Below are 24,259 nucleotides of genomic sequence, written 5' to 3'. Positions count from 1 at the left end.
TTTTTTAATAAGAACCTTAAATCTAATCTCCTTTGCTTAGCCTTTTTCCTAACCCTTGACAACAACTTGTAACCAACCCCCTAAACAATGAAAATTATCCCAGACCCAAAACCATTAAAAAGACCAAAAAACCACCTGCCCCACACCACCTCTTTGGGAATGTGGGCGTCGTATTCTTAAAATTGCTTCCTGCTGGGTATGGGCGAAGTTATCTTTATCCTGAAAGAAAAATTTTAGGTTAATTGTCAAATTCTAGGAAAGGTAACCATATCCTTCATTATCCAGTCTGTGTATAATGCCAAAGTTCAGGGTTTATCTCAAGTCCTTATTCAAGTAGTCTTTGAGACTGGATCATCTCAGCTAGTCATCTCAAAATTACTCTGAGCACCTTGTAGTTCAAAGCTGATCTGTAGATGATGTTTGTCAGCTTAGTGATATTATTATTGTCCACGTGGTATTGTTGTTGTCGTGGGGCCCCAACTTCTTCCTGGAGACTTCAGTTGATGTTAGGCCTAGCCGTGATTTTCTGCAGAAAACCATATGCCGTTTCACTCTGTTTCCTGGGATAGATGATTTGTCCCTTTTCTTCAGTTGTCTCATTTTCAATTTTCCTCTCTGTCCTTCTGGACCTATACATTCGAGCCATCTTGCACTCTGTTTCACCTGAGATAATGTCCCAATACCTAACAGTTGAACATTTACCTCCTGAAGAGGCCAAGTTGGATGCCAAAATTCTGGTGCAATTATGGTAACGTCCGCACCTGTGTCTACCAGACCAGACAACAAAACATCATTTATTTTTATCGATAATTTTGGTCTTTGCTCATTAATAGAAGTTTGCCAAAAAATTTTCTTTATGTTTTCTCCTGAATTTTCTATTCTCTCTGTTTCATCATCCTGACCAGCATGACTTATTCCAATAGGCATTTGGTTATTTAATTGCTCTGAGTAGGGGTTTCCTCTACGACTGCAGGAAAGGTTTGAACTGGATTTGCTATTGGGGCCTGCATGAGGCCCCTCTGGGAGTTTCCCGAAGACTGAGGCAAAGGATTACCCTGTCTGTCCCTTGTTGATCTACATTCGTTGGTTCAGTGTTTTCCCTTACCACACCTTCTGCATACTCCAGAAGGAAGGGGCATTCTGTTGCCATTGTTCCTTGAGGAAACATTGTTTCTAGGAATGACCTGTTTACAGTCCCTTTTCAAATGTCCTTGCCTTCCACATCCAAAACATCTAACATTCCTCAAACCTCTTGAAATTGCTTCTCCTACCCACGTATCATCATGCTCATGAGCTTCAACATTAACCGTGTCTCTAATCCAATCTTCCAAAGGTGCAGATCTTGCCTTTAATGGCCTGATTATTGTTTTGCATGCTGCATTTGCATTCTCAAAGGCCAAAGTTTCAATTATTATCTTACCAGCTTCTGAATCCGGGACCATTCTCTTTACTGCTGAAGCCAGTCTTTGTAAAAAATCTGTGAAAGATTCTTTTGGGCCTTGTACAACCTTTGTAAATGACTTAGTTTTTTTTCCTGGTTCCTCAACTCTGTCCCATGCATTCAAGGCTGCTGTTCGACATAAAATTAGGGTTTGGACATCATATAAACATTGTGCTGGTGCTGAAGCATATTGACCTTCTCCAATAAGCTGATCCTGGCAGACTTGTATTCCTTTATCCCTCCACTGTTTTTCTATGTTTTTAGCTTCATCCTTGAACCAAGTTAGCCACTGAAGCCTTTGACTGGGTTCAAGAACAGCTTGTGCCAGCTCCCGCCAATCCTGTGGTACAATCCTATTATATGTTGACCAAGAGTTTAACATTTGCTTTACATATGGGGAATGCATGCCATAAGATACTATTGCCTCCTTAAACCTTCGTAAATCCAACATTTCGATTGGAGCCCAAATATTTTGTGTAGTCATTTGATCAGGCAACTTCTGTACGGTTACTGGACAAACTAAGGGTGACTGTGTGAAAACAGGCTTTCTTTCTGTAACCCTATGATCAAATCTTGAAGCAACTTCACTGTTAGTTTCTTCTGTCTGAGTTTTTACAGGTGTATTAAGTTTTTCTAAAGCTGTCACCCTGGCACTTAAATTGACTATCTTCTTAAATAGTAAAATAAGAATAAATATAGTAATAAAATGCATAATTCTATCAACATTAATCTTCTCATATAGCTGTTCCATTGTTAGACTGTCTAAAATTGCAAACAAAGCCCAATTTTCTTCTAATGAGCACAGAAAACCCATTTTTTTTTTAAATGTGGAAAAAAATTTCTCTGTTAAATAGTTTCCTTTAAAATATTGGATAACTAAGTCCTTGTAGAACAGTACAAATCCAAGGGAATTTCAAAACAGCCACCTAGTGTCCGAGGTGTGAATCCAGCTCAGCAGTTAAACGGTTTTTAACGGATTCTTGTCACGTTGGGCGCCAATTGTAGATGTAATTCAGTATAGATATAGCCAATGGTTTTATCAGACAAGAACACAGAGCCGATTCAGAGAAGAAAGCCAAGAGGTCAGAGCCAAGAGCCTCACCCTTCCTGATTCAGGGATCCTCCTCAGCCAAGAGAGCTCTCCGAAAAGGAGCCCTCCTTCCTGTGTGTCTGTCTCTATAGTTTCTCTGTTCTGGCTTCTGATTGGTTGTAAACCCAATCATGTGACTGCCTCGTCACTGCCTGTATGTACCGCCCTCCAGGTCCTTAAAGGCGTACGCCACCACTGTCACGCACTTGCTATGGCTCTAATAGCTCTGACCCCAGGCAACTTTATTTATTAACATATACCACCACAAGTGCTTACACTTAAATTAACCCATTTCTATTAATCTATGTATTGCCACGTGGCTTGTGGCTTTACCTGTCCTCTAGCATGTCTCCCTTCCTGGGCAGCTGGGATCGGGTCTCTCTGACTCTGCCCTTCTTCACCCCAGCATTTTCAGTTTGGCTTATTCTGCTTTGCTATAGGCCAATCAACATTTTTATTAACCAACGAGAGCAATATAAATTCACATCATACAGAAGGATTATTCCACAGCAGATAAGTTCTCACTCTGTGTCTAGGCTTATGGCTTGGTGATGTAACATCACTTGGCTTATTCCACATTTATCTGCTACTCTGTGGTTTAAGTAATCTGATCTGAATATGATGTGGAGACCCAAGGCCTTTTATCATCTTGAAATGCAAATGTTGTGTTGTTGTACAACAATATGAAATACCAATATGGTTTGTCTTGTATGTGGGTTGCAAACTTGTCAATATTGTGAACTTACAGTGAAAGACTCAACCCTTTAGCTACATACAACAAGCTGGCCATGACAGCTGTGACCTTCCATAATTTTAAGCCTCAGTTTTTATATCTGCAATATTAGGTTAATAAAACCCTTTATTTTGCAAACTAAATGTCATAATGTAAGCAGAAATGTTTTGGAAGCAGCAGTAAAAATTGGTGAAAGTTTTCAGACATAGAAGCTTATGGTCTTCTCATCCAGGAAAATTTTGAGCTCACTACTAGAAATGCTGCCTCCAAGGAAAACAGAGGAGGATCCTTCCATCATTAGCAATGGATGTATTTGCCAGTAGCATATTATTTAAAAAGGAAAAGGAATAGGATCACTAAAGGTTGAAGCTGCAACTTGAAATTAACTCCCACCAATATTGACCCTTTGTTAAAAGCAAGAGTGAAAGTGCAGAGATCAGAACTGAAGCACAGTAACCCTCTTCTTGGCTCCTCAGACTGTAGCTACTACTCACAACATTATCCATGCCAAATTTAATCCATGCTGCCTGTACCCCATCATTTCATCACAAGTAAGCATCCTATAATGTGTTTTAAGGGTTTTTTTGCACCCTATAAGCCATCTCAGTACTTTTACCATGTGCTTATTATAAATAGGTTTTAGGTGCAGCCTTCTTCAGGATTTTAACTTTACTGTTTAAAATAAATAGATTCAGTTACCCTTGTCTATCAGTTCAAATCTATTTGGGAGGCTTTGTTTTAATAATTGCTATTTAAAGTCAGAATTTATTGCTAGCTGTTGTTTTGGATCTCCTTCTGGCCACCCACCTCTGGCTCTTGAAAATATAATATTAGCAATTCTTGTCAAAGATGTTGCTCTCTCTCTCTCTCTCTCTCTCTCTCTATATATATATATATATATATATATATATATATATATATATATATATAGTACCTATATATGTATATATATTTGCTATAGTAAAGCTACTTATCTCTCATCATAATAAATATTATAAATGACATTAAACTCTTTATCAGGGAGGATTAAGTTCAAGTTGCAATCACACAAGAAATACTAAAAATTTTGTCATATATTTTCTCTTCTTAGGAAGAATTTACATATACAAAGGCTCATCAGTCTAAATATATAAATTTGTCTAAAGAAAAAAAACAGTGAAAGTGCTCTTGTCATGTGGCTGGATACACTCATAAATTCCTTGCCCAAAAGGGATTATTTTCTCTGCTCATAGGCACAGATGCCATTGCCATAGCAACCATCACTATTTGCTCTGTCACTGAGTGTGAATTTTATACAATGTTATTTAAAACATTAGGACTGTAAGTCAGGATGAAGTGCAGTTTCAGTAATATTTTGGAAGAATTTTTTATCTGAAAAATATACAATGCAAGAAAATTTTCATTATCCTCTCTATTAGTTAATTTACTTAGAGATTTTTTTCTGTACTTAGAGATGCGCTGTGTGCCAAATCCTCACATGACCCTCAGCCTAAAGGAACTTGTCAAATAAAGTCAGCATTCATGGGCACTGCAGTTTTTCCATAAGGATTCAATCATTAATTCATACTAACTGAACTACTTAATATATTAGGTCCTATGAATGTGGTAACAAGCATCCAGACACTTACTGCATGTCCTCTGGTGGGTACTTTCTTTGGATATTACAAAATTTATGTAATTACTGTCTAAAGAGAAATCAGAAGAAATAAATGGTAGTGTTTCTTTCACTGAGAAATGGATATTCTTGGTATCTGGAGCCCACATGAAGGAGATGAAAATGCCCACTGAATCTGGACCCTGCAGATAAGAGTACCCTGACCAACCACAGAATGGGTCAAATCAAGATATAGGTTTTTCTGATTTGGATGGTATGGATAATGTCTTAGTTTGGGTTACTATTGCTATGATGAAACAACATTCCTAAAAGCAAGCTGGTAGAAGAAAGGGTTTATTTGGCTTATGCTTCCACATCCATAGTCTATCACTGAAGGAAGTCAGGAGAGGAACTCAAACAGAGCAGGAACCTGGAGGCAGGAGCTGATGCAGAAGCTATGGAGGGGTGCTGCTTACTGCCTTGCTCCCCATGTCTTGCTCAGCCTATTTTCTTATAGAACCCAAGACCAGGCCCAGAGGTGGTCCTACCCACAATGGGCTAGGATATCTCATATCAATCACTAATTAATAAAATGCTCTACAGGCTTATCTACAGCCCAATCTTATGTAGGCATTTTCTTAGTTAAGGTTACCTCTTCTCTGCCTGTGTCAAGTTGACAGAAAATTAGCCAGCACAGATAATGACTGGAAAAAATTATATAGCATGGCTCAGAGAGACAAATGTTGCATATTCATCCTGGTACGTTTAGCCTAGCTTTTTAAATCTTTTGTTTTCTATATTTAATTTGGAGTACATTTGGAAACTAGGAAAATAGAAAGGGGCCATTTGCTACAGTGCATTAAGGGAAAGGGAATAGAATATAGGTAAAAACAAAAATTAAGAGGGGAGTTCTGGGGGCAGAAAGGTTAAAACAGGGAGCAGATGAGATGTGAGAAACAAAGAGGATGGAGGGGAGGGTGACCAAAATGAAGAATGTATGAAACAACTCTTGGACCTTACAACCGAATTAAAGAATATAATTGGAAGGTATGAAACATGAAGTATTGGGGCTTAAGGGTTTAAGCAGGGAGGAGAGCAGCAAGATGGGAGTTGGGTCAACCAAAACTAAAGATGTATGAAAAACCCTATGGAGATATACTAGTTTGTAAACTAATTGCAAAATATTGTTTCTTTTTTAAGACTGAGTTTGGGAGTTTGAACTGAGGTATTTTGCCTAGGTAGAAAATCCTTCTCCCAGAAGACAAAGTTATTCAACAAAAATCTCAGTGTAAGTCATAGGATACCTCTGTAAAGTTGAGTTATTGGCCAGAGAAGCCACAGCATTCACCAACACAAAAAAAGGATATCTCTTTTGCTCTTGGTTGCCCATCATAATGAAAAGATATCATTCTATGTTTTATTTTATTTTAATAACATTATTTTCATTGATTTTATAAACTGACCACGGGTTTCCCCTCCCTCCTCACTTCCCAGATCCCCCCACCCCGCTTTCCGTCTATTCCCCTTCCCTCCACTCCTCCTCCATCTCCATTCAGAAAGTGGCAGGCCTCCCATGGGCTTGAGCAAAGCATGATGGCATATCAAGTGGCAGCAGGACCAAGCTCTTCCCCTTACATCAAGGCTGGTCAAGGTAATCCAGCATGGGGAGCAGGATCCCAAAAGCCAGCTAAGCACCGGGGACAGGTCTTGATCTCACTGCTAGGAGCCTTACAAAGAGAACAAGCTACAAAACTGTCACATATATGCAGAGGGCCTAGGTGGGTCCCATGAAGGTCCAGAGTCTATGAGCTGCCACCAGCTCAGGTCAGATGTCTCTGTGGGTTCCTCCTCATGACCTCCCTGGATCATACAATCCCTCCTCCCTTTCTTCAGCAAGACTCTCAGAGCTCAGTTCAGTGCTTGGCTGTGGATCTCAGCATCTGCTTCCATCAGTTACTGGATAGGGTGTCTCTAATGACAATTAAGGTAGTCACCAATCTGATTACAGTAGATGGCCAGTTTAGGCACCCTCTCCACTGTTGCTAGGAGTCTTGGCTGGAGTCATCCTTGTAGATTCCAGGGAGTTTCCCTGGTGCCACATTTCTCACTAACCCCAACATGCCCTCCCTCCATCAAAACATCTCTTTTGTTACTCTCTCCTCTGTCCAGCTTCCTACCCACCTCCTATACTCAGTTCATCCAACCCACTCCCTCAAGTTCCCATTCTTCCAACCCCCTACCCTGCCCCCAGTTTACAAGGAGATCTCTTCTAATTCCCCTTTCCTTATAAATCCCTCTTTGGACCCACCTTGTTATCTAGCCTCTCTGGGGCTGTGGATTCTAGGTTAGTTACCCTATATTTTACTCCTAATATCCACTTATGAGTGAGTACATACCATGTTTGTCTTTCTGGGTCTGGGTTACCTCACTCAAAATGATTTTTTCTAGTTCTATCCATTTGCCTGTAAATTTCATGAGGTCATTGTTTTTTTACAGCTGAATAATATTCCATTGTGTATATGTACCACATTTTCTTTATTCATTCTTTGATTGAGGGGCATCTAGGTTGTTTCCAAGTTCTGGCTATTACAAATGATGCTGCTATGAACATAGTTGAGCAAGTGTCCTTATGCTATGATTGAGAATCCTTTGGGTCTTTGCCCAAGATTGGGTCTTGAGGAAGATTGATTCCTAATTTTCTGAGAAACCTCCATACTGATTTCCAAAGTGGCTGTACAAGTTTGCACTCCCACCAACAGTGGAGGAGTGTTCCCCTTGCTCTACATCCTCTCCAACATAAGCTGTCATCAGTGTTTTTGATCTTAGCCATTCTGACAGTTGTTAAGATGGTATCTCAGAGTCGTTTTGATTTGCATTTCCCTGATGACTAAGGATGTTGAGCAATTCCTTAAATGTCTTTCAGCCATTTGAGATTCTTCTGTTGAGAATTTTCTGTTTAGCTCTGTAGCCCATTTTTTAATTGGATTGTTCAGTATTTTGATGTCTAGCTTTTTGAGTTCTTTATATATTTTGGAGATCAGCCCTCTGTCAGATGTGGGGTTGGTGAAAATCTTTTCCCATTCTGTAGGCTGTCCTTTTGTCTTATTGACTGTGTCCTTTGCTTTACAAAAGCTTCTCAGTTTCAGGAGGTCCCATTTATTAATTGTTGCTCTCAGTGTCTGTGCTACTGATGTTATATTCAGGAAGTGATCTCCTGTGCCAATGCATTCAAGACTACTTCTATTTTCTCTTCTATCAAGTTCAGTGTAACTGGATTTATGTTGAGGTCTTTGATCCACTTGGACTTGAGTTTTGTGCATGGCAATAGATATGGATCTATTTGCAATCCTCTACATGTTGACACCCAGTTATGCCAGCAGCATTTGTTGAAGATGCTTTCTTTTTTCCATGGTACAGTTTTGACTTCTTTGTTGAAAATCAGATGTTCATAGGTGTGTGGATTAATGTCAGGGTCTTCAATTCAATTCCATTGGTCCACATGTCAGTTTTTATGCCAGTACCAAGCTGTTTTTATTACTATGACTCTATAATAGAGCTTGAGGTCAGGGATTGTGATGCCTCCAGAGGTTGCTTTATTATACAGGATTCAATCAAACCACAAGGACACATGCTCAACTATGTTCATAGCAGCATTATTCATAAAAGCAAGGACCTGAAAACAGCCTAGATGCCCCTCAACCAAAGAATTGATAAAGAAAATGTGGCACATATACACAATTGATTACTACTCAACAGTAAAAAAACAATGATACCATGAAATTTCCAGGCAAATGAATGGAACTAGAAAATATCATCCTGAGTGATGTAACCCAAACTCAGAAGGACAAACATGGTATGCACTTACTCATAAGTAGATACTAGATGTAAAGCAAAGGACAACCAGACTACAACCCACAGCTCCAGAGAAACTTACTAACAAGGAGGATCCTAAGAGGGACACATTAATAGCCCTGTGAAGGAGAAATAGATGAGATCTACATGAGCAAACTGGGGGTAAGGTGGCATAATGGAGGGCAAGGAATGGGAGATGAGAACATAAGGAAATGGGAGATTTTAACTGGAAGAGGGACAGAGTGAAAAACCAAGGAAAGAGATACCATAATAAATGAAGACATCATGGGAATAGGGAGAAACAGGGTGCTAGGGAAGTTCCCAGGAATCCACAAGGATGACCCCATTTTATACCCTACTAGCATTAGTCGAGAGGGTGCCTGAACTGGTCTACTCTTGTAACCAGATTAGTGAATAACCTAACTGTCATCATAGAGCCCTCATCCAGTTACTGATGGGAGCAGATGCAGAGATCCACGTCTGGGCGCCAGGCTGAGTTCCAGGAGTCCAGTTGATGAGAGAGAGAGAGGAGGGATTCTATAAGCAAGGGACATAGAGATCATGATGGGAAAACATACAGAGATGGCCAGCCAAACTAGTGGAAATTCATGAACTGTGGACCAATAGCTGTGGAGCCCCTGTGGAACTGGATTAGGCCCTCTGGATAGGCGAGGCAGTTGTTTGGCTTGAACTTGTTAGGGGGGGCCCAGGCTGGTGGTTCAGGATCCATCCCTGATGCATGAGTGGGCTTTTTGGAGCTTAGTGCCTAAGGTGTGACACCTTGTGCTGCCTTGGTGCCATGGAGGGACTTGGACCTGCTCAACTGAATGTACCAGGCTCTGCTGACTCCCCAGGGGAGACCTTGACTTGGAGGAGGTGGGAATGTAGGGAGAATTGGGGGGTAAGGTTGGGGAGGCAGGAAGAGAGAGGGGGGATCTGTGGTTAGCATGTAAAATGAGTAGAAAATTTCTTAATAAAAACATAACATTCTTCTAAATCATTTAAAGAGAAAAAAGTAAAATTATGTTATCTAATTTTTCTATATACACATTGATAATAAAATGTTAAAAATACAAAAAATTCAATTTCTAGTACAAAAATGCCAGAGAAAAATTATTTCAAAGCAAAAAATTCAAAAGAAAAAAGGGGAATATTATATGAATGAAGACATGTGAAGTGATATTGTTTATGGATTCCTAAAAACTGGGGAAATATAAAAAAAAGTAGTGATTAAAATGTGATTTTTTTCCATTGTCTATTATGGGAATGTAGTATGATAATTCTAGAAAGTTTTTTGAAAACAGCCAAAAGCTTTGAACAGTTAATTTAGTGTCTTTTCACAAGTCTGTGGCAAAGAAGAAAGCTTTTAGAAATCCCTTTTACTGCCAAGTAACATATTATAAGACCTCTTGATTAAATGTCTACAGAAAAAAACTGACAAAAACTTCCAGTGGGTGAAACTAGAACTTAGGTAGAAAAAGATCTATATACAGTGCCAATTTTGTGGCATTTACAATGCATATATCTCTTCCAGAACCCTAATTTGTTCTGGAGATAGTAAATTACACATCTTGGGATTTAATTTTCTAACAGAAATGAAGTATCATGAGATGGAAAGAAAAGGGGAGCTGCCTTAGAAAGCCTGACTTTAAGTCTCAGCATGGACTAGAGGTATGTCTGACCTCCTCAACACCATCAGGACCAGACGTTTCTCTGGAAATGACTGAAGTGGGTATGAAAGAGCTCAGTTACCCAGTGATGTAAGACCAAGCATCAGCAGTATCCTTTGACACGGCAAGTGTTTGTCACAGGGCTTTCATGCATCTTCTCCAAACCTCCTGTCAAGGACCTCTTACCTGCAGTTTCCATAAAGTTATGACTTTGTTCTATTCCAGCTGTTGGCTGGAACTTCTTCTATTGCTTCTTGCCATTCATTGGGCCCTCCCTGCTTCCTTTTCCAGTCACCTTCCCTTTTAGGCAGCCCTCCTAGACAATGCTTCTGACTGTTAGACTCTCACTGACCCCCCGCCCCCCAGAAGTTCATAGCTCATCCCTGCACATCAGGAAGATGCTATACTGTGCAAGTTCTGCCATTCGCTACAAAAGATTGCTACTGGCTTTCTGATTAAATTCTTGGGCCACAAACTCCTCCATTGCATACCTTGCCCTTCAAGGACATATATTAAGTTTTCCATGAGTTAAATGTAAGGTCCTTTTCTCTTGGCTTGGGGTTAGAAGCTGGTTTCGATATCCCCTCTGTTTTGAAATGTGGCTTCTAAACACAGCTGTCTCCAAAGATCTGCTCCTGAAAAAAAATCTTCTTCTAATATTTAGGCTTTTAGGCGACTTACTTTGAAACATGTTACGTATTTGTGTGGTATCTCTCTTTGTACTTTGTCTTAGCCAAAATTTATGTTTTCATATCTGGCTAAAGGTGTGTTCTGTGACTAACAGAACAAAGAAAATTTCCTCAGGTGTATTAGCAGAAGGCCGCCTCTGTCCCCCAACCTTGTCTCTCTTCCCTTTTGCTTGCACAGATGCCTAACAGTGATCAAAGGTGAATATACTGGGAGATGGTATACGGGAGACAATGCACGGGCTTCATAGAATTTTATCAATTAACCCAAATTCATTTTGAGCTCCATCTGTGCCTGCCACAAAAATGACTGCCATGCCTTTGGTGGGCATTCTGCCAAGTTAATCATTCCCTTTAAAATTTTCTGAGTAAAAGTTATATTTTAATAGTATGAAAGCTTTTGGGTAACTTTATTAATCTGTAGCTTTCTGCATTCTCTAATTTATTACTTTGTAAAATAAGGTGGATTTTTTTGTGTTCTTTGTTGTTGTTTTGCTTTTGATTCTGTTAACCTCCGGAGTCAGAACACAAGCTCAGTAGAGACAGTTTTGGAAGGCAATGCGGACTAAATGGAAACTAAATTTGTCCCAATGGCCAGTTTTAGGGATGCCAAGAAAACTCTTCTTTCTTCTGGGATTCCTAGAATACTTGCAGATCTGAAAGGCAAGCGTTCAGCCTGAGGAAGGTGCAGAACAGTCTTGCCACCAAGACTGCCAGAAAGTCCAATGACAGCCTTTTGGAAACTGGAGCTTTGTGAAGGTCACAGAACACCAGAAAAGGTTGGTTTCTTTTCTTTGCTTTTTGTTTGGCTTTTGTTTGCCTGTTTTGTTTTTGTGACTACATGTCGCAGCATGTAGCCTAGCTTGCCTTGGAGTCACTGTGGCAATTCTGCCTCTGACTACTCAACACTAGGGTTAGAGGCATGAGGCACTATGCTTGACTCCTTCAACTCCTTAATGGTACTTTGAGGGTACTTGGAGATGAAGTATCTGCTTCCAAATGTGAGATTCCTGTAACTTTTCATGAAATAAGAACATGTAAGTATAAGGAATCAACAGAAACTTGTATTTTGAAGGAACTTGAACTTTTTGATTAAATATAAGGATTACATGTCAAGTATTATAAAAATACAAAAGTATTTTTGCATATTTCCTTGAAAATGCTGTAGGCTTTTCTTGTTGTGCAGCAAAACGACTGATACATAGCAGGTCTTCTGGTTCTGTGTTCAGCCTGTTCTTCAGTAGGCACTTCAGTTGCTTGCTGTAAAATAACAATAATACATTTTTAAAAGAGGAGTAATAACATATTATACATTTAAAAGTATGTGTCATTAATTTTAACTTTTAATATATTTCATAGTTTGACTAACAAGGCAAAAGTAACATAAAATAATCTCAAAATTTGCAAATTTTACATTACCATTGATAATAATTTTTTGGTGGAGATGTATATAGAGTTACAATTCATATATAGTTTTTTATGGTCTTTGTAGGTAAGATAGCAATTTTATTTAGCAAAGCATGGTGATTCTCTCAAAAACAAAGTATTAAATCACAATGAAAACAGTGTTTCAATGTATTATGGGAATTGAATTTTTTACCTTCATTACAAATATTAACAGCAAAGCAGAAGCCATTGACAGATTTTGGCATTTGGAAAAAGTCCTAGACAGGACTCAATAATTATACAATTTACTATTGATTTGAAAACAGTATGCTCTTAGCTGGCAAACTACCAAAGTTGTGAGGGACAGTCAGAATGACTGTGGACAATAATTGAAAATCAAGCCATTTATTATCAGTCACAAACTGCACTAGCATACAGTCAGCAGTACTTACCATTTAGTCAATGGCCTTGTAAGTAATATTCATTGTACTATTAAACAATTTTGAAAAACAATCTGTTCTTTTATTAAAATTCTGGAGACGATGTCAGACATAAAGCTGACTCGTGCAACTTGTGTGTTGGTTATTTGCCTATACACTTATTGGCCCTCAGCTTCGAGCCCCACTTCCTTTTTCTTCCTCTCTCTCACATGTATTCAGCTGTGAGAAGACAATAGTGGGTCTCATAACCATGCTTCTCCCTTCCCAGCTGGACCCTAATTATTCTCGGCCACTAGAAGGTGAGCCATTCAGGCTCTTCCCCATGTCCCAGCTGTTGATTTTAGCCTCCTTTGCTGTTATTATTACTCCTAGAACCAGCAACATGGTGACCTCTCATCCTGGCCTTCTTTACACCTGGTTTAAATTCAAGTTTGGGATTTTTTATTTGAGTACTTGAGTAGTCTGAATGATTGTCCCACTTTAAAATTCTTCTTTACTTTCATTGTTTGTTATGTGATGCCTCCATTTCATTTATCTTCCCCAAACCAGAAGTTCTTATCTTTTAAATAAATCATAAACAGATTAATATTTGCCAAGCTTTTAAGCACTTTACACTTTGCTTGGCCGGACCCTGCCCAATTAACAGTTCTAAGTCAGAGGTGAGTGTTATTCTCCTTTGGAGAATTAAAATCAACTCTACTGCATTTTCAGTACATATAATACATAAAGAATATGCTCTTCTAGGTGCTTGAAGTTTGATGAAAAATATATTTTGAATGTAAATTCAATGCAAGTATATAAAGGCCTATGATAATTATATGAATGAAGAGACCAAGGAAAAGGGGAAAATGTTTCACAGAATGGGAAGGGAAAAGGAAAGTAGACTAGAGAATGTGGGTTTTGAGCCAAACCCAGAAAAATGCTGAAAGAGGTAGGTAAAGTGGACAAGTAGATGAACATAGTCTAGATGGAGGGAGCGTGTGGAGTCGAAAGAATGAATTAATTTATGTGTTGTCTATTTTCAGTGCTGAGGTTGAACTCAAGGCCTTGCACATGCTAGTAAGCCTACCACTGAGCTATAGAAGTCAGCCCTGAAGTTGAAAATAACAGAAAGGCAGTCCTTAAAACTGGTTCTTAGTCTGTGGTCTTGATGACATTTTGTGTACAGTGACACCTGGCAGTTACTGTTATCACCATATGTTCCTGTTCTTCAAAAAGTGAAATCTAATAACAGTTTGGAGGGTAAAAGTGAATGAATTCATGAGGAAAAGTTTTGGAGACTAATACAGTGGATGAAGGAAAGAGTATATAGCAAGGAGACGTTAAACAAGGACAGATATGAGACATTCTAGTCTGATGAAGATGGTGAAGAGCTGATGATGGATGTGGAGTCTGAGAAGTATGAACTGGAGGGGTCAGGAAAGCATGGTGTTGTTACTGAGATGAGGCCGGTGTTGAAGAAGTACATGAGGACTCAGTGTTGACTGCATTTAGTTGAAGGCATGCCTTTTCCTGCTCCTACATTTTTCTTGGCTCCTGCTTTTCCTTTTCTCTCCAAATTGTAGACATTTTATACAACACTCCCAGGCTTCACATGCTACTCATAGAGTAACATAGACCATCATTTAGAATCATTCTAGCTCAGAAAGGCCTCTCTTTCTTTTAATCTCTTCAAATTCACTATCTGCTGGCCACACCTGGTCCTAACATTATTTTCACCAGGTTATACCTGATGTTGCTGAAGCCACACCAATTAGAGCCCTGTGGCCACAGTTACTCGTTCAGTGATGAGCATGTGCCCCAACCCAGGTCAATGACTGGGCTGTGGGATTGGGCTGCTGGATCTGTTGAGGAGGTGTCTGTGTATTGTGTTGGCCACTGGATTGTATAACATAAGCATAAGTGTATGGGGACATTTACCACAAAGACTTGGAAGAGGAGTCAGCCTGGAAATGGAGTTACCACTAAGAGAATAAAACCAAGAAGTGGAGAAGCATCACCTGAGTCCTTGACTCTGCTGTGACAGAAACCAGACCACTTCTGGGCTTCTTAGCTAGTTAGTTGCATAAGCATTTCGAGCTGTGTGTGCCCTTTGTAACACCTGAAGAGTTCTGAGATTACCCACGCGTCTCCACCCCCACATTCTTGTATTCTACACATAAAGGCGGTATCATTTCCATAGAGCTGTCTTGTCTGCCATCGAACTTATATTTCTCATTGTGTCTCCAGTGATGCCAGACACAACTGCTGTCCGAACAGCTTTTGATTAGGAAACGCTTGCTGGCCCCTGCAAACCTGGAGACAGGTTCCATAAGAAATGAAGTGTACTTACCTGTGGTTGGGTTCAAGATGAGAACGGCAGCCATAAATACTTCCAAGAGCAACAGTCTTCCTACGAGACAGCCTGTTACTACAGTCAGTATCTGGACAGGACTTCCCACAGGGGATGCTTTGCTGTGGCCACTGCTGCTGCTACTTCCGCCTCCACCAGGGAGAGTCTGTGCTGACAGGCTGAAGGCTCTCGACTCTACCCGGACAGTATTAGCCAGGATAAATTCAAGTTTATAATGTTTTCCTAGGGGGAGAAAAATCATTGTAGTAGTTGACTCCTCTGCTTGTTTTCAGTCAGTTCCCATTCATCCTTTATTGGCTTGAAAATCGTGACTAATTTCTAATGAAGTATTTTTGTAAATGGCGTCAGGTGACATAGTTTGAGTGCAGAGAGGGATAAAGAAGTTCTCAGAAGTTCAGCCTGCATCTAACCACAGGCATGGGAATAGTACTGTCCCTAGGCAGGTAGATCTGGGATGTGAAAAAAGCTACCACAGCAAGCCAGAGGGTAGACTAGTGAGCTCTTCCATGGATTCTGTGGCAGGTTCCTGCTTTGAGTTCCTGCCTGGACTTCCCTGAGTGATGGGCTACTCTCTGGATGTGTAGCTGAAATGAACCTTTTCCTTCCCTAAGTTGCCTGTGGCTGTGGTGTTTATCATAGCAACAGGAAATTCACTAGAACACTTTTGATTCTTTACAGTAACTGGTTTATTGATTCAAGGCTCCACAAATCCTCATCTGTACATATTTTCTCTCTTTTTTTTTTTTATTAGTTTGCAGAAAGTCTACAAGGAACTTCCTAGTTCAGCTCTGAATCCTTTCATAGATTGTTAAATTACTACAAGTCTACCTTTTCTTAAATGAAAAAAATATATATTAATTATTAAAATTATAAATGTAACACATTTAGTGAGAAAATTTGGAGCAATAACAGGCAAAAAGAGAATACAAATCATGATTTTTTTATGTGTGGTCTCCAATTATACTTAAATTTCTCTAATCATTATTTTAATTTCTTTTTTGTATATTAAATGTATTTTATAAGGGGGGCCAATTATATTCAGAAAAAGGCATAATATAGCATTTTGATTTCTACAGTTTATTGACCAAAGCATTATAGAATATTTTGTCCATTCAAAAAAAAACCACACAGCTCTTTACTGAGGAGATGTATGAGGACCTAATATGGTCTACTCACCTGTTCTGTGAGGAGTGAGATCTGTATAGTTGGCCCAACAGTTGCTAAATGGAATTGTTGTATTTCCACTAAGGCCACCAACTTGATTGTTATTGGAGTCCTTTAGGATAGCCTTCAAAGTAAGTGATGTAATTCCAACTGATACACAGTTACCCTCAAGAAAAAAAGAACAGTGGAGAATTATAACAAATGCCCTGTCCTAGATCTTCAAAAAAGATCTACTAATTTTTACATGTCTATTACAAATTAAAAATCTACAGAATCTCCTAACCTCTCCAAAAGAGATCCTGAATGTGAACAGAAAAGCACATTCATTTCAAAGAAATGCTTTGGAAACAGTAAACAGAAAAGGCTATCCACAGGTATTAGTTTTAACTCTCACATTCAAGCTGCCAGGGAAGTGGGTCCCTTCCAGAATTATAGTCAAAGCTATTCACTCTAGGACAATGGGAGTCAGGACTCACCTCAGGATCTACGGCCTTTACTGAGGGCTGCTGAGGAAATGGCTGTCCTGGCTGTGCTGCCACTGGCTGAGCCACCACTGAGAGTGAAGACACAAAGGCCACGTAGTGAACAGGAAATACAGATCTTTCAACTGGCTGGGCAGTCACCTGGGGTGGACAGAGCAAGGAAGTGATTTTTCCAGGACAAACTGCATTTCACAGCCAACTCAGCCAAGCCAAGTGCAATATTCAGTTCATTTAAAATGAATTAAACATTTTATCAATTAAACATGTCTAACAGTCAATTAGACATGCAAGATTGGCATTGTTATAAATTTCCCTCTTGATCAAAGCTATGACACAATGTTAAAAATATTCAAAGCAAGGTGCATGGGAAAAACTAAGTTTTAGAAGATATGATCATGTTCAATGCGTGTGTGTGTGTGTGTGTGTGTGTGTGTGTGTGTGTGTGTGTGTGTGTATTCCTGCAGATACATGCACCTACCTATGAAGGCCAGAGGATGTAGGGTGTCATTCTCTGTCACTTCCCACCTTACCTGCTTGGGACTGGGTCTCAATACACCTGGAACTAGCTGTTTCTAAGCCTGACAGCAAATCATAATAATCTACTCCCGTCCCCTCACCCAAACCAGTACTGGGCTACAGGCATGCCTGGCTTCCTTTAAGTGTGAATGATGGGAATTCAAAATTCAGGTCCTTATGTGTATTTATTAGTTTTATGTGAACTTGACACAAGCTAGAGTCATTTGGGAAGAGGGAATCTCAATTGAGAAAATGCCTCAATACCATGGGCCTATAAGAAAGTCTGTCAAGCATTTTCTTGATTCATGTTTGATGCAAGAAGACTCAGCCCACTGTGGGTAGTGCCAACCCTGGGTGGTGACCTTGAGTTGTATAAGGAAGCAGCATTCCTCCACAGCCTCTGTTTCAGTTTCTGCCTCCAGATTTCTGCCTTGAGTTCCTGTCCTGACTCCCCTTCATGATGGACTATAACTGTAAGCTGAAATAAATTCATTTTTCCCCAAGTTGTTTTTGGTCATGGTGCTTTATCACAGCAATTGAAACCCCAACCCTAAGACACATGCAGCATGCACTGTAAGCACTGTGAGCCATTGACCCATATTCAAACCCTCAATCTTATATTTTTTTAAACTTCATTATTATCATTTTAGTTACCCCATAAAAAATAAATTAGAAATACATGCTATCTAGGTTTCTGTTTTGAAATGTAAAGAGGGTCTTAAATTCCTTTTAAAAAGCAACACCATTTATAAGATAAAATACATTTTTATTCTAGATGTGTGTTCTTACCTTAATCCAGCCAGAATCAGTCGGTTGTGGAATAGGACTGGTAATGGACATGGAAGAGATATTGAATCCAAGGATAGTACTAATTTTGCCTAAGATGACCGCTCGTCCAAGAGAGTCAGAAATTTCCCGGAGTTCAGACAGTTGCATCTGACCTATGGGGGAAAAGCATTAGGGCATATGGATTACAAGACAATGGAATTGTGGGAATATGCATAAGTTTTGGCCTTCATTTTGTTTGCATACTTCATCACATCATAGTATGAATTACCCAGGGGTTCCGGGGATTTTGCTACATCCAGTGTGGGATATCTGAGAGAAAAAAATCTACGTATACTACGCTCTTATGTCTGTTAACTTCATTCCTCTAGGACAAAATTCTATCAATACAACTATAACTCCACCAGGCATTCAGGGCAGGAATACCTCTAGATGCCCCAAGCTCGTTATCTGTCTCTTTATTTCTCTGGGATGAAATTCCGTCTAAATAGCTTCAATTCTGTCCGGTTCCCTCTCATAGTCCTTCTAACGACTAAGCTCTTATGCTTCAAGCCTCATCTTCATCCTCTGTTTCTTCACTCTCCATCTCTGCTACTCTCTACTCCTGGCTCAAGAGTTCTGCCTTACCATCTACATTACCCCTATGTTCTTCTCTTCTCCCTGGTGATGCCTTCCCCTGGCTACTCGGTTCTCTACCTTCTACCTTGATATGTAAAAACCTCTTTTGTTCTCAGTCAATTGCTCTGGAGAGCCAATAGGCCTCAAGGAGAGAGGATGGTCTGAACTTCATTAGCACAAGAAACAAAGCTATGTGTCTCCCCCCAGCTTGTCTTTGCTTACTTGACCTTATCCAAGTACTGGCTCCTGCAGGGAAGTTAGTTACCTAGAAGTTCAGCAGGTCTGAGGAGCTGAACTGTTTGCCCATCTGCCTGGGCACGCAAGAGTTTCATAGCAGAAGACAGCTGAAGTACTAAAGGCTGGATAACACCAAATATTCATAATAAATGGCTTGCCTTTTGACAGACCCTTGGCCGGTCAAAGTATAGCTTCAATACACATCTGAAACTCTATAATATATTCTTGCGACTTGCCACATTATAGACTACTAACACTTTAGTACCTGAAAAGAATATGACAGTCACGTTAATAAATTGGGGAAAATGAAAAACTCAAGAGAATGTTATAAGATAGAATTTAGGAAAGAAAAAGACAAAGGTAGAGAAGAACACACACACCTGAAGAAACAGTGAGAGAATGTGTCTCCTGATTTAAACTAAACTTTCTCATGTCATTCTTTGTTAAGTGAAGTATTGTCAGCCTTTTCTGTAACCACACATTACTAATTCAGAATAGAATATTTTTAGAACTTAAGTATAATAAGCATCTACCCACTATTAGCATGTGCATTAATAACTTGCTAAAGTTATCAGGTTCCTATCAACCTGTTACCTTCTTTGGACTTCTGGCAATTTTCAAGTCTGCACATGCTTTCCCTTCTCTCTTCCTTTCATGGCAGACCTGGGATTTCCTCTTAAACCTACCACCTCCACAAGGATTCCTACTTTATGAATTGACACCTCCAAATGCCTTTAGATAGATTCTGATACTTTTTCTTGATTTCTTCTCCACTAGCCTACCAATCCATATTTAATCATACACTAATTTTCAGTTTTCTTTGTCCTTACTACCAAAACCCTAGCCTAAAGTAGTGGTTATTAAAATAGATTTTAAATTGGCTTTCCATTTTCTACTTTATTCCAAGCACTGTAGTCAGTGATTTTTAGAAAACCACTGTAACCAGGGTGTTATTAAGATTCTGCAGCTTAAAAGATCCACCATCTTCCACATTCCAAGTCATGCCTTCAGGACTCAAATCACCAAATTTCTACCATTAAGGATAAAGTAGAAAGCTTGGTGTTCTCAGCAACATTGGCCAATGAGCCGACATGACACATTGGAAACCCAACTCGGAATTTCCAGTTCAGTTCGAAAGGCCTTGCTTGCATGACTCAGACTCTGGGATAAAGGCGGAGTCTTACATATTCTTCTCTCTCCCCTAACTCCTTCCAGTTGTCCTCTCCAAGATCTCTTAAATGTGAGTGCTTCTATGGTCTAGGGTAAATGTACCAAGGTGCATCATTCCATGTCCACTGCTACTTTATGGTCACGGGCTCTCAGCCCAGTGGCAGAACCAACCTCTGCTATGTTGCTCTTCCATTTCTCCTGATCGCCATTCCATTTCTCCTGATGGCCATCTCACTACTGAAGACCTTAACATGAAAGCTTCTTACTCCTACCTTGAGGACTCTGCCCACCAAGAGGTTCCCTCAGTACTGTCGCTGCCTCTTTCTAGGGTGCCTGACACTATGTGAATGCCATATGACTATGTGTACATCCTGGATACCTGATGTTATGTATTAGCTGTATGACTATGTACACATCTTTATTTTTACTCCTCCATGTTTTTCCATGATTTATCCATTTCAAGCCAAGTCCTAGGTCTTTTCTTGAGACTTGAGACCCTACCCTATACTGTGCTTTGAAAACACACCATAAGCTTGCTTTTCCTTATTTTCCTGTTCCTCTGTTCCCTGTTCTCAGACCTGTATCTTATATTTATCAGAGTTTATCTGGTATTGCTACAAAGGGGTAAATAATCTATCTGCCTGTGTAACCTGGGCCTGCTGCAACTCCTAGGTTAAATCTATAGGTTAAGTCATACTGAAACCAGAACACTGGCCATATTAATCCAAGGAAGTACAGAGCTGATGAAGGGAAGTCAGCTATGACTCCAGGCAGATAACATCATAAAACTCATTGCTACAACATAAGCCTAGGCTTTCTATGTTCTTCTAAGCAACAGAGTTCCATTGGCAGCTTCCTTTTCTAATTGATTATTTTAACTTTATTTTTTACTGTTATAACTTTTTTATTTTATAATTTAATTTAATTTTGTGTATCAGCCATGGATTCCCCTGTCCTCCTCCCTCCGGCCCCATTTTCACTCTTTATCACTCCTCTATGAAGTCACCTCCTATTAAGTCAGATCCTTTTGTTTAATTTATTCTTGTGCAACCCCATCATAATTCCTCAATGAGTTATTATTATAGGAGTAGAGAAGTAAGAGGGTTTGTAGGCCTTTGGGGTTCAAGAAACAGAGGTAGCAGCATTCCCTATGGCCTGGCTAATCAGGCTCTGGTAGGTTTATTTATGACTTTACACTTTACAATCACATTCCTTTATCTCAAAGTCTGATATCCATACCTGTGCTAGAATTGCTAAAGAACCAAGAGGGAGCGGCTCCAATCTCTACTTCCATTATGCGTCCCATGGATCTCTTCCTCCGAAGACTCGCTCCTGTTGTCCTGCTGACACGGATTTTGTCACTTGATATTTTTAGGAACAAGGCAAGATTTCTAACCAGATTGTGTGAGCTAAAAAAATCATCTTCGGTCACAGCAGGCAGTTGGAAAGAAACAAAGATGACTGTAGCCGTGTGGACTTCCACGGGTGTAGTACCTTTAACCAAAAGGTAAAGCATCTGGTAGGTTCTATCAAAGTAGTTCTCACCAGGGATAGCGGAACCCAAGTCAGGAGGGAATCGCTCTATAAAAGAAAAAGGCCAAGACAGCAAAATATATTTCTATGAGCACAATGGCCACGCGCAGTACTTCATATTTGTTTGAACTCCAAAAAGTTCAATGATACCATTTTCATAACAAAAAACGTATTAAAAACCAAATGCTTATTAAACTAACTTGCAAAGTTATACTCCATTAAAATACTACTATTAATAGCCTATATATAAAATTTATTTCTAAAAGAATTACTCTATAGTCACAATATAAATGAGAAGCCAAACTAATTATACACCCAGGAATTAATTCTGTACTTATAGAATACTACTTATATATTCTGACTTTCAAAGCCACGGATGAAGGAATTTGGTAATTTAAAGTATAAATTTAATGGTCTTCTAATTCATTCTGTCCTAGATGCCAATTCTTAAAGGAGCACTTACAGTTAATATTTTTAGTTTTATTGAGGACAGAAGGTATGTAATAAAAATGAAGGATCTATTAAAACATCTCAGAGGAATCTTATGCCAATGAAATGGGATTACATGTAAGCTTGTAAAAATCTATGATTAATCAAAACAAATTCTCCTAGGGATTGTGAAATGGAGGTCATTGTACATTTCCAGTGTGTGTGTGTGTGTGTGTGTGTGTGTGTGTGTGAGAGAGAGAGAGAGAGAGAGAGAGAGAGAGAGAGAGAGAGAGAGAGAGAGAATCAACAGAATTAAGAAGTAACAAATCTTGTAAGCCCCAAAGGCTGAACTGTACCACAGTGGTAGAACAAATCATGTAGCTTCTGACTGCATTTCATCGTGTGAATCTACAGAACATGCTTTGTGGTACAGAGTGGACAGTGGGTACGAGGTCACATTCTTGTTAACAATGTCTGGACCATCCAGCTTAGTTGATTTTTTTATGTTATAACAATAATATAGAGATAAAGACAGTAGAGCATTAGACTATAGAGGGGCTTGTGGTATACGGGCATTCTGCATTCAATGTACTAAAGCTTTAAAGAAATCCTGCTGAAAAATGCAATTTTTTAATTTTAATGTTTGGCTGGAGAAGTGATTATATGTGAAATCCTTATGTTTGAGCATCAGCATTGAAAAACAAGACAAAACAAAACAAAACCCAGCAATACATGAAAAAACAAACTGACAACACATATACACAGTCTAGTTGATCTATTAAAAGGCTTCTGTAGTGTTGATTTTCAGCCCTTTGTCTCTACATTACATTCTGCTGATTGAAATAGTTCCTATTTTTCTAACTTTGATACTGCTTCATAAAAGAGTTAAACATGTATGAAAACTAAACTGGAAATAAACGCCATGATTTGTATTTAAAAGGTTAGGTTATAAAGAGGTAATGCAGCATAACCACCAAAGGCATGTGTTCAAGAACTAGGCAATACTTTCTAGTCCTCACTAGTCTGTTCTGGCTTTGAGACTGCTATGAACTGGACTGCATCCTCTCCAAACTCCTATGTTGAAATGAAGCCTTAATTCTGTTTGATGATATTTGTAAGTGGAGCTCTTTGGAGGAAAATTAAGCTTATGTAAGATTGTGAGTGAAGACTTCATTATGGAATTAGAAACTTTAAAGAGGCCAGAGAGCTCACTCTCACAGAGTGGGAACAAAGCAAGAAGCCTTTGCAGTCCAGGAAAAAAATTTCCTCATCAGAATCTGACAGCAGACTCCTTCCAGAATTGTGAGGATAAAAGAAAAAAAAAATACCAGCATGCAACCAGGTGGTGGTGCTGCACACCTTTAATCCCAGCATTCAATAGACAGAGTCAGGCAGATCTCTGAGTTCAAGGCTACCCTGGTCCATAGAGCAAATTCCAGGACAGCCAGAGCTACACAGAGAAATCCTGTCTCCAAAAAAAAAGAAAGATTAAAAAATGAATAAATAAATAATTTGTGGTGCAGTAAAAAGAAAAGGAAAGAAATAATGTGCTGTCTACTATCTAATGTCATTGAATTTTGTCACAGTAGTCTGAGGAGACTAAAGTTGAAGCTTTGGCAAATGATATCACCTCCTGACCTTACTTTATTCAGCTGTTTGTTATTGTCTAAGGCTGTAATTCTTAATCTATGGGTCATGATCCCTTGGCTCGAACACCCTTTTCACAGGGGTCTGCTGTGGGATGTTCTATATGCTCTGAATGTGTTGCTCTGATTGGTTAATAAATAAAGTGCTGATTGGCCAGTAGCCAGGTAGGACAAAGAGAGAGGAGAATTCTGGGAAGTGAAAGGCTGAGTGAGGAGATGCTGCCAGCTGCGGCATTTAGAAGAGAGATGTAAAGTACCGGTAAGCCACAAGCCACGTGGCAACTTATAGATTAATAGAAATGGGTTCATTTGAGATATAAGAACTAGATAGCAAGAAGCCTGCCACGGCCATGCAGTTTATAAGTAATATAAGTCTCTGTGTGTTTACTTGGCTACAGGACTGGCGGGTGAGAGAGATTTATCCTGACTGTGG

At 39.4% G+C, this 24,259-nt stretch overlaps 1 protein-coding gene and 1 long non-coding RNA gene across 3 annotated transcripts in view; one reads left to right on the top strand and one right to left on the bottom strand.

The window, feature by feature from the left end:
- The window catches only part of LOC128116484 (uncharacterized), a 126,893-nt gene that overhangs the window by 8,985 nt on the left and 93,649 nt on the right, over nt 1-24,259 (top strand). For both annotated transcript variants that reach the window (XR_008220476.1, XR_008220477.1), the window contains exon 2: nt 11,710-11,845. This is a non-coding gene — a long non-coding RNA (uncharacterized LOC128116484). The remainder of the gene's footprint in view (nt 1-11,709; nt 11,846-24,259) is intronic.
- Nucleotides 12,111-24,259, bottom strand: part of Pkhd1l1 (PKHD1 like 1) — a 156,537-nt gene continuing 144,388 nt past the window's right edge. The window contains exons 73-78 of the mRNA XM_052747754.1: nt 21,458-21,799; nt 18,197-18,348; nt 16,886-17,032; nt 16,422-16,575; nt 15,225-15,467; nt 12,111-12,326 (exon numbers count right to left, since the gene is read on the bottom strand). Coding sequence (XP_052603714.1) covers nt 12,316-12,326; nt 15,225-15,467; nt 16,422-16,575; nt 16,886-17,032; nt 18,197-18,348; nt 21,458-21,799 — 1,049 coding nt within the window. The 3' untranslated portion in view covers nt 12,111-12,315. The remainder of the gene's footprint in view (nt 12,327-15,224; nt 15,468-16,421; nt 16,576-16,885; nt 17,033-18,196; nt 18,349-21,457; nt 21,800-24,259) is intronic.

This window comes from Peromyscus californicus, unplaced genomic scaffold (genome assembly GCF_007827085.1).
Source record: "Peromyscus californicus insignis strain IS unplaced genomic scaffold, ASM782708v3 Scaffold_20__1_contigs__length_68692818, whole genome shotgun sequence".
Classification (NCBI taxonomy): Eukaryota; Metazoa; Chordata; class Mammalia; order Rodentia; family Cricetidae; genus Peromyscus; species Peromyscus californicus.
This window is presented reverse-complemented; position numbering and strand designations above follow the sequence as displayed.